The sequence below is a fragment of the Panthera tigris genome, chromosome B3, assembly GCF_018350195.1.
Source record: "Panthera tigris isolate Pti1 chromosome B3, P.tigris_Pti1_mat1.1, whole genome shotgun sequence".
NCBI lineage: Eukaryota > Metazoa > Chordata > Mammalia > Carnivora > Felidae > Panthera > Panthera tigris.
Window position 1 is genome coordinate 859,903 of NC_056665.1, and position 16,020 is coordinate 875,922.

The window sequence follows — 16,020 nt, forward strand, 5'->3', positions numbered from 1 at the left end:
CCAGGGGCCCCACCAGGACTCGCCCGCGGTAGTGGACTCCCCCCCTGCCGGTCCCCCTCGGTGGCCGTTCCCCAGGGGCCCCTGGCCCTCTGGCCCTGAGCTGCTCCATCAGTCCCTGCGACAGACAGACGCAGCCTCCAGCCGAAACTCGTGGGGGCACTTACACTCTGCTGCCCCAGTAGGCCTTGGGAGCTCGGCCTCATCTGCCGCCCTCGTGGGGCGGCTGTGAGCGTCGGGCCACGAGTGTGACGCGGCTCCGTCCGGCGCGGCACACAGCTGTAGGCGTCCCTTCCCGCCCGAGGCGTCAGGTAAACAGAGGCCGGGCTGGAATTCGGGGCACTCGCAAAGCATGGGGACTCAGACGGGGTCTCTCCGATCACACGCTCGGCAAGCCAGGCCCGCCCGCCCGTTCTCCGGGGAATGCCGCAACTTCAGCACTAAACATCCCCCGGTCTCGGGAGGAGCCCGAGTGCCGGGCGGGGCAGGGCAAGCCCGGCCCGAGTTCTTCGGTGGCAGGCGGGAAGCTGCTCGTACTTCTGTGTGCACGCACGTTTGTGACACTTCACGGAACAGGAGCCTGTCCTTTCCTGCCCACGCACACCGCATCTGAGCAGGGGAGAGGCTTGACGTTTTCAGGTTTGGGGGCTGCCGAAGGGCTTCGTGCCTGTCCCCCCAGAAGGGTGGCTTGCGTGCGTGGACGCTGCTCTCCGGAGGCGGCTGGACCCAGAGGAGGGGCACCCCCCACCCCCCACTCTGGAGGAGGGGTGTCCTCGCCCAGGAGCCCGAGCGCTCGTGCAGGTGGCGCCTGGCCTGAAGGGGACGTTCCTGGGCTGGCGGGTGCGGCCCTTCCCACGGCGCCCGGCGGGCAGAGTGGGCGCATCAGCCTGGTTCCTTTCCCGCGACCACCCGCCGGGACCACGGGCCCCCAGCCTCAGCTTCCTCTGCGGACGTCGCGGCGACCCCCGCGCCTTCCAACACGCCTCTCCCTTAACTGTCCTTTAGCGAGGCCCACTCGTCCCTCAGAGCTCAGCTCCGACAGCCTCCGCCTGCGGGGCCTCGTCTCCTGGGCACAGAGCCCGGTGGCGTCCCGCACGAACCCGCAAGGGGCTCGCCCTGGACTTTTTTTTTTTTTTTTTTAGGTACAATTCACATACCGTAAAATTCCCACTTTCAAAGTGTGCCACGCAGGGGCGCCTGGCGGGCTCGGTGGGTTAAGCGTCCGACTCTTGATTTCAGCTCAGGTCGTGATCTCACGGTTTGTGAGTTTGAGCCCCGCATCGGGCTCTGCACGGACAGTGTGGAGCCTGCGTGGGATTCTCTCTCCCTCTCTCTGCCCCTCCCCTGCCTGTGCTCTGTCTCAAAAATAAACGTTTAAAAAAAAGCTTATTAAAAAAGATTACGTTCTGGGTGAAGATTTAGGTTAAATTGTTTTTCCAACTGGGTGTCCAGTCTAGCACCTTTTATCGAGTGGCAAAGACTAACGTGTCCATATGCTACTCACAGACCGGATTCTCCTTCTGGAGACTCTGGGTGGTAGATCTGTTTGTTCTTGGCTGGTGCACCTTCCACTGTTGACATGCATTCCCTTCACTCATTCATAAAATCTTAGCACATCTCGGCCTTGTTTCCCTTCAGGTAAACAGAAAACTGTCAAGCAGTTTTATTGAGAGTTGAGTTGGAAACGTACCAAATCCGTGTTTTTATTCTGGGCAAGAGTTCGCTCATTTATGTTGATGGAGAAGGTGGTTACTGCTCAGTTTACCCAAGCCCTGCTTTTGCTTCTAATAATTTTGTCATTTTCTTGTATCTAGAACTTCTGTTACTTTTTTTTAATCTTTATTTTTGAGAGGGAGAGAGGGAGACACGGAATCCGAAGCGGGCTCCAGGCTCCGAGCCGTCGGCACGGAGCCGGACGCGGGGCTCGAACCCACAAACCCTGACCTCATGACCTGAGCCGACGCCGGATGCTTAACCCACTGAGCCACCCAGGTGCCCCCATACTGGTATCTTCTAAATAAGCCTCGTTGTCAACCCCCCCCCCCCCACTTCCCCCCAAATATCCTCAAGCCTTTAGCTCTCCAGGAGGCCCAAATGACACGAAAGGCTTCACGGTAAGGAAACCATAAACTGCAGGACAGAGAGCAGAGCTCCGGCTCCTCCCGTGGACCCGGCTCCCTGAGGCCAAGGGCCACAGCAGCAAGTCCGTGGCCGCCTTCTGAACGGAGACCAGGAGCTCTCAACGGGGAAGGGGTGGTGTGGGGCTGGCAGGAGCGTCAGGCAGGTTGAGGGGCAGGGCTGGGGGTGGGGGGGGGTGGGACAGTCCTGGGGGGAGGCCAGTGGCTGGGGAGGGAGGCCACTGAGAGGGACAGACAGGCTTCCGGGCCAACGCCGGGGATCCGAGTGCCGACTCTGCCAAGCCCGGCATGTTTTCGCACCTCCCCGCCGGGGACAACCTGTCTCAAAGCCAGCCTGTGACGGTGACACCAGTGCCCTCACCGTCCTCCCGGCCAGGCAGCCCCTCGGGGCCTCCCTCTGGGGGGACGTGTCCCTGGAGGACAGACCGGGGCCGCTCCGTGTGTGGCCCCAGCACACAGCACAAGCCCGCACGGGGAGGCTTCGCCAAGTGTTTATTGAACAAAGACCTCAGGGAAGACCGTCACGGGCGCTCTCCACACGTGAGAAGCGGCCCTGTGGGAGATAAAGAATGTTCGCGGCCACATGGGTTGGAGTTCGTTACAGGCACAGGGCTGGTGGCCACCTTTACGTCAGAGGACATGGGTGGGACTCCTCTTCCTCAGGCCTGCAGGCAGGGCCCGGGGGGGAGGCCCCAGGCGGTGTCCCTGCCACCTCGCCCAGGGCAGGACTCCCTCCGACTGTCCGACCGTCCAGGCTCACACCAGCGGGATAGGGTAGGAGGCACAGGCCGCCAGCCCACACATGTTCTTTCCGCGCTCGATGAGGAAGTACCTGGGCAGACAGGGTGGGCGGGGGCCTGGCTGGAGCTTCCTCACCACAGACCTTTCTGGAAGGTTTTACCGCTCACCAAGATCTGGCTCCGGGGGTGAGGGCGTCTGAATTTACTCATAAAACAGGAGCTCTGGGCTTACTTTATCGTCAGAAAACCTGACCTGACTTTGCGAAGACCTTTTCCTTGTCTCTCTTCGGCTGACATATTGCGTCCACACCCCACCTTCCCCAGAATTTTCCGGGGCTCCTTCTCAGCCCTGACCTAGGCCCTCACATAGTTATGTATGGTCTCTGTCCCCGCCCCACCCTGCCCTAGGACGCAGACTCTGGTGGGGGACAGGACAGAGTCCCCTCAGGGCATGTACCCAGGGCACCTGGTGCCAGCCCCTGGCTGTTAACGGTCAGGGATAAGCTCGTTGCCTTGGTAACCTGCCCTCCCAGCCCGGTTCCCTCCCAGCAGGGCTCTATGCTGGTTCTGGTTCCGGCCACAGATCCCCCTGAGACAATGTTCCCGTTCCTGACACACGACTGTCAAGATCTGGGGCTCGGGGCAGGCGGGGGCTGCCAGGGACGTCTCCGGGGTGCACGGGTCACAGTCTCAGGCCCCTCCCCGGGGGCCCGCACGGGGTCTCGGCCAACTGGCCCCTGCTCAGAAGCCACACACCCGACGGGGCGGCGACCCCTCCAGGGCCCCCAGACCCGAGCAATCACGCCCTTCCCAGCTGCTTACCCTTTCATCCCCCACTGGGGACCCCAAGAGTTTTTCACGATCCAGTAGGGAATCCCATCTTTTTCTCCATACCCAACGGCCAGTACTGCGTGGTTTACTTTATCTGGAGTTTTATGACAGGAAGTGCTGGAGAACGAAAATAAAAAAGGCGTGAACACACAGGAAGGACGAAAGCATCCGACGGCTCAGCCCCCGTCCCGCGGCGGTCCTTGGAGGCTCCAAAGCAGTGTTTCTCAACGAGGGCACCGGAGCCACGTAAGGAGAACTAACTCCGCTCACGGTGCGAGACACGTAGTCCCTCCAGTCCTCTCGGTTCCGTTCACACAAAGGAGCGCACGAGGGGTGCTGGCCCAGCTACAGGCCCGGACGCTCTCTGACGCCCAGTTCACAGCAAGGAGAGATCACCCTCCAGCTGCACCTGCCGTTTCCACTGCACCTGTGCACTTGCCTTCCCTGCGCCCCTCCCATACCCGCGCACCTGTGCGCCCGCGCCCCTCCCGCACCCGTGCACCTGTGCACCTCCCATACCTGCGCACGCAACAGTATCTGGGGTGTTGCTTTGTTGCCACTGAATTTATTTTTAAGACTACCTGTACTGGGGGCAAACGCACAGGTTTTCTGTGGACAACGGGGAACCAGTTTCCACAAGGAAATCCTAAGAAACTCAAGAGGACAAGAGGCGGTGCTGACTCGTCACTGGGCTGACGCCTGACTGGGTTCCTGCTCTGGGACAGGCCAGGGCGGGTGGCGGTGCACCTGCAGGGCCCGCAGCTCTGCTCCCGTCCCAGGGAAGCTTCGCTTGGCAGGAGGCCCCTGCCGGATGGCGACCCAGGGCTGAGGAGCCCGAGAAAGGCAGGCCTGCAGCCACAAGCCCTCAGTGTGGCTGGGGTGGGGCGCGAGGGCCGAATGGGGACCCCGCGGCAGATGAGCTCAGAGAAAGAAGGGCCAGATCGCCGGGGTCCCCCAGCCCAGCCGACCCTGGACCATGGAGGGGTACACCGAGGAGGCGGAGGCTGGCGTGGCCGGAGAGCGGCCCCCTGGTGGGGCACAAGGACGCGTGGGTCAGAGCACGTTTCTGGGCAGCGTTATGAGGGTGGGGAGGAGACGTGTCGGATCTGAGGTCCCCACGGCCACCCGCTTGAGCTGGCCGGACGGCCGTGGGTCCTGTGGGTCTGCTCATGACGTGGGACAGGCGGGTGGCCAGAGGCCAGGGTGAGGTGAGCCCCGTCCCAGAAACGCTCGGTTTTCTGAAGAGCGGTATAGGGAGACTCCCGGCGCGGGGTCCCGAGAGCGGCCGCTTTCTCCTCCCTCTCTCGCAGCTTCCCACCCTGAACGCGGGTGTTTTCGGCCACGGGCGATTCTTCCACCGACACAGAGCAAGCACTGTCGCCGAGCGGCCCGGTCTGTCCTCCTCCCCGCTCCTCGCCACGCCAGACTCCACGCCCGGAGCCGCGGGGCCCGAGTGGGCCGCGGGAAACGCCAAGCCCGCGGCGCCCTCAAGCAACGGCCTGGCCAGGAGTCGGGGACGCCCGCCCGGCCCGGGCCCTGTGGCTGCGGGCCCGCTCACCTGGAGTAGACGCCCTTTCTGTACATCATGAAGTCGCTGGTGACCTCGAAGGCAAAGCTCACGGGGTTGTACAGGGCCACCGCCTCCACCATCGCCTCCTCGTCATTCTGTGGACACACGGTCTCTGTCACCTCTGACCCTGTTCAAAACGTGCTCCTTCGTCCCAGGGTAGGGACGGAGGCTGGGGGCTGGGTGGGTGCACGAGGAAGGAAGAGAAGACTGCGTTGGGCCAAAAAGCCACTAAGGGGCAGAGGCTGCACCCTCCACCCAGCAGACGGTGGGGGTTTTGCCTGAATGGCCCGGTTCCTGCCCTTTTTTATTTGGCTTACAGGCCGCTCCCCTGAAACCTCGGCTCCCCTGTGACCCTCCTTCCCTTTGCTGGGCCGGTCTGCTGGCGATCTCCCTTCCTAAGAAGGAAACCCTCAGGGTGGGGGCCACGGGTGCAGGTGGGCCGGCTCGTTCCGTCACTGCGGTCCCCCCACAGTCCCTCCATGACGCCCCCTCCCCTGCCCTCGGGACCCCTGCCCTCACAAAGCCGGCAAAATCAACCACCTCTCCCTCTGCCTGCGTCCTGGCGTGAAGCCAGCCGCGGGCACTTCACGTTGTGGGCTTGTTTGTTACGGCAGCATAACCTGGCTTATCCTGACTGAAGCACATTCATACTCGGCGAATCTGCATTCAGTCTCCCGTGCACACGCTGATGGCACTCACGCACGCACACCCCGTGTTGCGGGATGGGAGTCGCTGCCTGCAACTTACGGAGGAGGACGCGGAGACAAGGCTGGAGCCCTGCACAGACCCACGTCAGAGCTCCCGCGCCTGATGCTAGTCCCACGCTCTGCCCCTCCCGCCTCCCTCCCACCCTCTGCCGCCGCGGTGACTGGGCACAACGATAAGACCTTCTAGGCAAAGTGCTAGGAGAGGAGGCTGCGCGCCGTGCCCCGGCCCCCTCGTGAGAACACAGTCCCCGTCGGAGGGAAGGGTCCGGTACTCACGATTGTGATGTTGGCTACGTCCTTCACGAAGGCAATGGCCTTGCTGGGCTGGAATTTGCAGTCCCCGTCCTGTTCAGGCAAACGGTGTGGGACAGGGGTGAGGGAGGCTCGGCCCCAGGCTGGGACTTCAGGCCTCCCCCGAGCCGGCTGATGACGTCTGCGGGGCCAACGCCCCGTGTGCCGGGGCCGGGTGATGGGGTCACTTAAAAGGGAGTCAGAGGCGTCCTTGTTCTCAAGGAGCTCACAGGGGCGGGACGGCCCGGCACTGGCTTCGGCAGAGGTGGGCTCACGGGCACTCGGCGGGACGGAGGTGAGCGCGAGCCTGCCTGGCCGGGGAAGGGAGGGAAGACTCAGCGGGTGGACTGAAGGAGCGGCTGTGTGACCTCCGATGGCTGGAAGGCGGACTCGAGTGAGGGTCTAGGGTGGGGACGGTCCCCAGACAGCCCACCGGTGGCCGGCAGGTTTTCAGGGGGCTGGTGCCGCTCACCGGTGAGGGGACACCGGTGGCAGGCGGGGCCACACACAGGTCTGGGGGAAGGACAGGGCTGTGGACAGGGAGGACGTGGCCCGGTGACCCGTGGCGTGTTCAGCAGGCCTTGGGAAAGAGGGTGCGGGTGCTGGAGGGCGTGCTCTGGCACCGACAGCAGACGGGGGGAGCAGCCGAGGCTGGCGCCGGGGCGGGGGGGGGGGGGACCCGGAGCGGCGGGAGGGCGGTGCTGCAGCCTGGAGGGGAGGAGGAGGCGCTCCCCGAGGCTGAGGGGTCGGCGCCGCGCAGCCCAGGCCACGAGGCCGTGCCACCCAGGGTTACCTGGCCCTTGTAGGGGTAGGTGTCTTCACCCATGATGCCTTTGTTGTACCGGATGTACTCGAACGCCTGGCTGGGGAGGCCCCTGTGAGAAGCACGAGCGGAGGTGTCTACCTGAACCGGCCCCGCCACCGGCGGCCCCTGCGGGCGCTGGACCTCAACCGGGGCAGGGCCCAGCCTCAGGGGAGCTCTCTGGGCGCGGGACAGACCCCCGGAGTCCGAGGACGGTCAAACACGTGTCAGGGGCACAGAGAGCCCTTGGGGGTCTCAGGGACCCCGGGCCCAGGCCCTTCTGCCAGGAAGAGCAAGCAGTCCCACCGGACGGCAGAAGGGACCCGCCCACGGCCTGCTCTGGCCGCCGCCGTGCCCGCTGGGCCCCCGAGCGCAGGGCGCTTTGCAACCATGACCGCCCAGCTCCTCCCGTGAACCCCGTGTGGCCCACACTGTTATCTCTTGGGGCTCAAAGACGCTGAACAAGCTCCCAGGGACCCCTCAGCCACAGCCATGGAAAGAGGGCAGATGGTGGAACCAGACAGGCCTGGGCTCGGATCCCAGCTCTGCCGAATTCCGGCTAAGGGACCTTGGGCGTATGACCGTCCCCTCCATGAAGCCGGGACGACTCTGCTCCCACCGCCGACCCAACAGAAGCGGTCGTGGGAAACGAGGGGGGCTCTGGGCCCCCCGGGCAGGGACGCACCCTTGGCAGCCATGATTGTTGAAGTTCTGGGCGCAGTCGACCAGCTGCTGTTCCGCCTGGAGGAAGGGGCGAGCGCGGTGAGCGAGCGTGGTGAGCGAGGGCTGGCGCACACCCGTGGCCCCATCGGCGCTGTGTCAAGGCCGGTTACAAGCACCCAGGGTGGGGACAGCAGGAGTGCGGGGGCAGGCCAGGGCCGGCGGGTGAGGGCGGGTGGCCGCTGGGCGCTGCCCGTAGGTGTGCGCGGCGAGGCCCGTGTGGCCACGGTGGCAGGCCTCACGGGAGACCCCGCTCCGCCCTCTGGGCCCTGCCCCTCGCCCCGCTTGCCCTGGGGCCACGGGGTCAGCAGCCGCACACACAGGCCCCGCTCTTCCCTCCGGTTGACAGCCGCGGCAGTCGGGAGGGCATGGCTCCTAGAGGTGCCCCACCCCGCGGGCGCTGCTTTCCGAAGTCCCCTCAGGCCGCCAAGACCAGCGCCACCTGGGCGCCACCCGGAACGGGCCCTTGGCTGTGTCCTGGGGAAACCTCATTCCTTTCCGGCAAAATGTGCACGGAGACTCCCAGGCCGGACGTCCACAAGGCTGGGGGCCCGGTGCCTGCTGGGGCGGCATCGCCACCGAGCCCCGAAGGAGCCTGAAGGCCCACCTGGCCCTCCTGCCAGGCCCTGGGGCCAAGCCACGACCTCCGTGGGTGGCCCCAGGGGCGGGCTGCTTACCAAAGACAGCAGTTTCCCGGTTTTGATGGCGATGGCGGACTCCAGGGCCCCCGTGGTGGAGAAGGTCCAGCAACTGCCACAGCCGCCCTAGAGAGGCCGGGGCAGGGATCAGTCACGGGGACCCCAGGAGGCAGGCTCCCGCGCCCTCGGGCCCTCGCGGGGTCCCTCCTGTTACAGGTGGGGTGCCCGAGGCCTGCAGAGGAGCAGGAGCGGCTGCCAGCCACGGGTGCCTCCTAGCCCCGGCCCCTCGCTGACCAGGCCCCACGGCCCCGCGAGGGCCGGAGCCCCCGTCTCTGGATTTCCTCCTCCTTCTGAATCTTACGCTCCTCCTCCGTTCCCCACGGTTTCTCAGCAGGACTCGCCCAAGTCTCGTTTCCAGAACCTTCTCTGTCACCTCTCCACCTCCAACCTCACCCCACCCACTGTCCTCACGAGCAAGCTAACAACTCCCCAAACCCTGTGTCAGCCCTGACCTCCATCGGGGCCCAGATGGTCCCGCCCCACCTCGCCCACCTGCCACAGTCACGGCCCGCCTCGGGGCGCCATGCGGGTCAGGCGCCACAGCTTGGCTGCCTGTGTGTCACCGCTGTGCCAGCCGGGGGTCACCTCCGTCCCGTCAACTGTAAAACGGGGCCGGTGCGCCTGCCTCGCGGGGCTGTGAGCGGCACAGACACGGTCCTGTGGCTCAGGCCTCATGCCTCTTCCTCCCTGACTGGTCGGCCCCTGGACACCCCTCTCATCACCCCTCACCGCCCAGGGGTCAGTCCTCCGGCCTTGCCGTCCCGCAGAGGGCCTTCCTGCTGGCCTCTTCCTCCCTCCGTTCGGGGAGGACCCTGTCCGGTCAAGAAGACCTTGTCATGGACAAGGAGAAAATGTTTCTCAGCGAGAGTCTCAACGGAAGGCCAGTGTTCCTCGGGGGGTGGGGACTTCCCCTCATACTCTCTGGAGGTGAGGGGATGGTGTCGTTCTGGAGAAGGCCACCGAAGGCCGCTGCACTGTGACTTCTGGGGGAGGGACATCGTGGGCAGAGGGGATAGCAGGGGGCAGGGGCAGACTCCCCGGAACACTGCCGGCTGCCTCACAGCTTTGTGAGGGCAGGACGCCAGGCCACTGCAGGGGGCGGCCGGCCAGAGTGTGCCTGGTGGGCGGGCTGCACACCGCGAGCTGACCGCCTGCAGCCACCCAGCGGGAGAGGCTGGCCAGGCCTCGTTGGGCGGATGGAGGGTGGGAAGAAACGACACGGGGTGGCAGGAACGGGGTCCTGGGGTCCCATCTCCGAAGGGCGCAGAGAATACGATGTTCAGAGGGACTTTGTAGGAGACCTGGGACACATGGGGAACCCTGGGTGTGGGGGGCACAGCTGAGCTTCAGTCTAACAAGGAGGGACTTTGTCTCCCTCCAGAGCAGCCCCCAGCATCACCTCACAGCCTCCCAGAGGCGGGGGGACGGGGGACAGACACAGATCTGGGGACACCTGCCATGCTCTGGGTTCTTCTGGGAATACTGTCTGCGAATGTGGCGATTTGGAGGCGGGGGGGGGGGGGGTGCCGCGCATACCTGATTTTTCACCGGCGAGACATACTTCCCCTTTGTGCGCCAGTCCACAAACGGTGGGTAGGGACCAGTGCCCCGCAGGTAGTTACCTCTGGTGGCTGAGCAGTTCTGCAACAGCCAAACACAATGTTTTCAGGGGAAAAGCGTGCAGTTAAAACAGAATCACCGAGAGAGGAGAAAGAACCATCCCGCCCCCAGCGACTGGGTCCGAACGCTAACAGACGCGTGCCTTTCAGAGCCCCGGCCGGAGAACCAGGTTCGGCAAATAAAAATGCAGTTCCTGCAGTTAAATTTGAACCTGACGTGAACGATGAATAACTCTGTTATTCAGCCTAAGTACGCCCTGTGCACGTTTATGACATATTTACACCAAAAAGTCACGTGCTGTTTGCATGAAATTGAGTTTTAGCTGCGCATCTGTATTTTCTGGGGCAACCCTAAGTCTGGGGTCCACAAGGCTGAGGCCACAGGTGTGGACGGAGGAACTGCTCTGAGCGGCCTCTCTGACTCCCCAAGAACCCCGGTGAGGGGGTGGGGCGGGCTCTGCTGGGAAAGGAGGGCAAAGGTCTGAGCGGAAGGAGTCCGATCTGGTGACAACACACAACACCTACCTGAGGCTCCGACCAAAGATACTTGTGTTTTATTTCGGCAAAGCTCATGTCCGAAAACTGGTTCAGTCCCACTGAAAAAGAGAAGGAAAAACAAAAAACCCAAAGAAAGAGGGGCTCCTAAGTCACTAAGACACAGAAAGAACAAAGAGACCCACGTTAACCTGCGTCCCAAGTCTGCAGCAGCCGGTGCCCTCACGTGTTCTGGCGTGACCTAACACGCCAAGGTCAGGCGTGCCTGTGCCTCCGAACCGCCCGGGGAGCGTCTCAGCTGTGCGCGCCTGGGCTTCGTGGCAGGGATGTGGGTGCGGTTAGTGGGGGGGGGGGGGGGCTGGGCACCCAGCGCCTGACACCCGGCCGGGAGAGCCCGATGGCCGTCCAGGTGAAGAGCCTTCCACCGGCCGTCACCGCCGCACGGGGCGGGGAGCACTCCCATCTCCCCCACAGCCCAGTGAAGCATCAGAGGCGTCGACGAGCTCCCCCAGGAAGGACAGCACAGCCAGTGTGGGCAGAAACGAGAGCCACGCACGGCTTTCCCGTATTACGCCTGCTGCCCACGCTACGGTCAGCTGGCCCTGCCGTGGTTTCTGAGGCCCTGGATAGACCGTGCGCACGTGCTTCTCGTGACGCCACCCCGGAGGGAAGGCGGACGTCCCTAGAGGCTGCTCCTGAGTGCAGAGCACGAAGGGGGGGCTGCTGGCCAGCACTCCAAGGGCAGGGCTCAGCATCGGGACGGACCCTCGGCGGGCAGGAGCGGGCAAGAGAGGGCAGGGCTCCTACACGGTCTCCTATAGACCTCACGACCGGCGGAGGGGCCCGGTACCGTCCCGCATCCCAGAGACTCTCGGAGCCCAGCAGAGCCGGAATCCGGGGTCCGCTAAGTACGGCTGCAGAGCCGGGCTCGGGACGTGCCCGCACCCTAGCTCCCGGCGCGCCTTCCACCCTCGGGCGCCCCTAGCGCGCGTGTGTCCGGCCCTGAGACGCGGCCCCGGGAGCCTGGCGGGAAGGCGGCCCCGCGGTACTTTTAAAGGTGTGGTTCCCAGCGTTGTGGGCACTTATCGTCCTCCAGTTGCCGACAAAGGTCTGCAGCCTGCGCTGGTACTCCTCTGAGCTGTATCTCTTTTGGTGCTAAAACAAAACACATCAGGCGTAAGTCACGGAGACGGGCGGCGGCTCGCCAGAAGGAGACGGTTCGTTTCCTAAGAGGAGGGCTGGAGCTCTCCTTTCCGCCTCGACCCTCGAGGGAGCCGTGCCAGTGGGCGGGCGCCGCTGAGGCGTCTGCTGAGGAAGTCAGGAAGGAGGTGGCCAAGCGCGGCCCTGCCTCCGGGGACCTGTGGCCCGAGCGAAGGCGAGGGGCCGGGTCCCGGAGGCCCCGGGAGACACGGGCCACGTGCAGGTCCTCCGCGGACGCACAGCCACTGCCGGGTCAGGTGTCTGTCACACATCACCGTCTCTCGGAAGCACCTGCACTCGTGTCGTCCAAACTGCCCCGCAGCCGGCAGGCATCGCACGGCGACTGGGACGGAACACACGCCTCGGAGGTGGACGCGCTCGCGTCGCTGAATCTTTCCCGCTTTGGCCAGCTCCCTGTCCGGAAGGCCCCAGGGGCAGGGGGCTGGAAAATCCCTCCCCGTCGCCTCAGATCGGGCACAGCAGGGCGTGAGAACAGGCAACAGAGAGGGGAAGAGAGGCGGAGAGAAGTTGGGCACTGACCTGGACCATCCATGACTTAAAGTGAACTTTCTCTGTAGAAAGGAAAAAAAAAAAAAAAAACCAGATTAGGCCCCGGGTTCCTGGCCTTGATGCTGGCCCGCAGCCAGGCAGGGCACTTTAGAACTGATTTGCATTTCAGGAAACTAGGCTAAATTCAAAGCACCGAAAATGGTGTTGTGTCGCACAGAATGCCAAAAAGCCCTCGAACTCTCACTGCTGCTGCAGCTGAGGGAGCGAAACGGCCGGTGGGTGACCTCGGGGCGGCGCCCAGACGACAGACGGGGCCCCCGGCACTCTTTTACCCCGTGTGGGTGCCGGCTGTGCATCTGTGTTTATGTGGACCCCAAGGGTCAACAGATTTGTTCTTCAAGGGACAGATAAGAGATATCTCGGTCTCTGCAGTGTCCTGTGGTCTCCGTCACCGCCACCCCGCTCTGCCCCTGCCATGTGACCGCACTCCGGTAAAGCGCGAGTCACAAACGCTGCCCCGCAGTGCCCGTACGCGGGGTTTTGTGTTGTCTGCAATTTCGCGTTACATTTCAGTGGCCGCGAAGGACGCACTCCAGCTTATTGTAAATACTGGCATTTTAAAACGAGACGGCCACATCGTGCTCTCAGAGTTAGCCAGGGAATCCACGTGCCACACCGCGGTGGGAAAGTCGCCATCCGCAACAGAAGGGAGCGGGGCACGTGTTCACACTCGATGCCCGACCGTCCTTTCAGGCGACGAGGACGGAAAGTATGCATTTAAGTTATTTTTACTTCCTGTGACTCACACATCCCTGAACATTACACAAATGTATTCTGGATTGAATAATCATCATTAACACCCCAACTGATTAAACTATTTCAGGGGCGCCTGGGCGGCTCAGTCGGTTAAGCGTCCGACTTCGGCTCAGGTCGTGATCTCCTGGTCCACGAGTTCAAGCCCCGCGTCGGGCTCTGTGCCGACAGCTCAGAGCCCGGAGCCTGCTTCGGATTCTGTGTCTCCCTCTCTCTCTGCCCCTTCCCCGCTTGCATTCTCTCTCTCTCAAAAATAAATAAGCATTAAAAAAGATTTAAAAGTATTCCAAATATACGCTATGAAAAATAATCGTTAAACACGAAAAACAAACTTGTATCAGAAGTGTACCCCTCATGAGATAAACAGGACTTTACTAACAACACCCGCTCGTGGATTTATAGATTCATGAGTGAATATTTCCTATTTTTTTGAACGGGTCAGCGTTAATTCTAGGAATAAATCAAAGGACTAAGAAATCCTGCTAAGTAAGCAGATCTTAACTGCCGATTGCTTCTGGGAATGGAAGGCAATTTTTAGAGCAAAGGCTCTCAATTCCTCTGTTCCTAATCACATGATGCTCTACAACCCCATCAGCTGATACCTCTGTGAGGCCCTCTCTTCCATCTCTGTTTCCTTGAAGAACCAGCAACAGCCTTGAAGAAGGGTTTGTTACCATCTGTCTTTGCTGCCTCCGAGGTCTTTATGACCACAAGGCCCAGACTTAGGACGAGCGAGAGGCACTCTCTCCCGGAAGATCAGTGTTAGCAAAGAGGATGTTTGGAAGTAAAGGGGCTGGGTGCTGACCCCTTATCTGTGCCCAAGTCACTGGGAATTTCTCTGTGTTCCTCCAGGGACTGCCATCCCTCCCCGTCCCTCCCCGTCCCTCCCCACCCCTCACCCCCACCTTGAAATTCCCCCGGTTAAAGAGCACTGCTTCTCAGCATTCTGGCTTCCCTGTGTGGGTCACACGCCTATTCAGAAACCAAGTTGTTGCCACTTTCCCTGGGAAAGAAATGCCCGTTTCTCCAGTACAATCCGGTGAAAGGTTTCAGAGGGTTCCCAGTCCTGGTTTTAGGGCCCTGTGCAGCAGATGGCTTCAGAAGAAGACAGACCTCAACTCAGGACCAGGGTTTGAGGCCAGATGCAGTTTAGGACAACTGACTGGCCTCTTTGCCTCTGGGCGATTTCAAAATCAGCAAGCAGGTGTGACGAGCCTGGCCTATTCCTCATTCGCTGGAGGTCAGTGGGAGAAAAAGCCAGAGATGCTCTTGGGGCTGGGCCGGAAGGACCTGCTGGTGAGCCCAGAGTCCCAACCTCGGACAGACCCATTTCAAACCCACTGTGACTTTTGGAGGGGGCATCTTTATGTCTGCCCTGTCTGGGAGACTGTGCACGGCACAGCAAACTATGGCAAGCCGGAAAATGTTTGTTTTACACTTTCGAAGCACTGAAAAACATATACAACATTTTGTAAGACCTGAGAATCATCTGTGTTCAAATTTCAGAGTCCAGAAATAAAGGTTTATGGGAACACAGCCCCGCTCACTCATGTACACACCGTCTACGGTTACCCTCACCAGCAGAGTTAAGTAGTCGCTACACGCGGTGTGACCCACAAAGCCTAAAATATTTCCTATCTGGCCCTTACAAGAAAGAGCTTGCGGGGCCCGGCTCTGGAGTTAGTACGGGTGCCTGTGCGACCGTCCACACAGCCACACAGCCGGGGCAGAGCACAGCCCTGGCCCCGGGGGAACTGGGTTCTCCTCAGCTTGGGGCTGACCTGCAGCTGGCCCCCTCGCCCCCACCCAGGTTTGCAAGACCGGGGGGGCTTTCTAGCACAAATGTGTACAGAGGAACGGGGCAAGATTCTGAGCCAACAAGATTCAGCCTCCGTGATCTCTGTCCCGTCCCAAGGCTGTCCCTTGGCAATCCTCTGGGTGCAGGGCGAGTAGGGCAGCAGCAGGGAGGGCGGCAGGCTCGCAGGGAAGAGCCCTCAGCCTGGGGAGGTGCCCGGGGCCGCAGCAGCAGCAGAAGGGGTGCACGAACAGAGTGCCCCCGGCCTAAAGGGCAGCCCTGGGGCCTGACCGTCCACCAAAGCGCTTGGAGCAGCGCCCTCAGGCTTCAAGGGCTAGAATAGGTCGCTCCTGCAAAGCCCATTCTACAGGACTCTCAGGGCAACTGTGGAGATCCCCAGGAAGTTGCCAGAAAGGCTGGAAAGTCCCTGCTCATCCCCGCAGGGGCACATCCAATCCTCTACGTCCCCCCGCGGGACGTGGAGGCAGCGGCTTCTCCGGGGCTCCAGGCCCTGCAGGCGCCTGGGCCAGTGGGGCCTTGGACGCCCAGCCCACCCGCTCCTCCGGTCACGCAAGACGCCCTCTCAGCCTCCCCCTCCTCCCGGCCCCCTCCCCTAACGCAGTTCACCCCTCCCGGGTCCTGGGGCCGGGGAGTGGCCCTGCCTCACCGCCCCCAGCCAGGTGCTCCCCACCCCCGCCCGAGCCGGCCCGGCCTGGGCCCTCTCCCGCGGCGCCCCCTCCCCGTACCTAAGGAGCTCACGTAGAGGTCGGCGGCGCCGCAGGCCGGGGGTCCCAGGAGCCCCGCGCCCGCGCAGAGCAGCGACAACACGGCCCACATCGTAGCGGCTTGACCCGCGGACTGGCTCCGAGGGCCCAGGAGCGCGGCGGAGGCGGCTCCGGGGCGGGGGCGGGGGCACCGGGATGGGGCGGGGCTCCGGGGGCGGGGCGGGGCTCCAGGCGGGGGCGGGGGCGGGGGCGCCGGGGGGCGGGGCTCCATGGGGGAGGGGCACCGGGGATGGGGCGGGGCTGCGGGGCGGGGCTCCAGGCGGGGGCGGGGCACCGGGGGCGGGGCTCCGGGACACCCTGCGCCCGATG

At 63.0% G+C, this 16,020-nt stretch overlaps 1 protein-coding gene across 1 annotated transcript; it reads right to left on the reverse strand.

Moving 5' to 3' along the window:
- Positions 1-2,612: 2,612 nt before the first annotated feature.
- Positions 2,613-15,812, reverse strand: CTSH (cathepsin H). The gene is made up of 12 exons (XM_042987861.1): positions 15,673-15,812; positions 12,349-12,380; positions 11,658-11,763; positions 10,639-10,709; positions 10,031-10,135; positions 8,474-8,560; positions 7,762-7,817; positions 7,068-7,149; positions 6,260-6,328; positions 5,265-5,371; positions 3,698-3,823; positions 2,613-2,967 (listed from the first exon to the last, which is right to left on the reverse strand). The coding sequence occupies exons 1-12, from the start codon at positions 15,761-15,763 to the stop codon at positions 2,892-2,894; spliced, it is 1,008 nt and encodes a 335-aa protein (XP_042843795.1). The 5' UTR covers positions 15,764-15,812; the 3' UTR covers positions 2,613-2,891.
- Between the last annotated feature and the right edge of the window lie 208 nt (positions 15,813-16,020).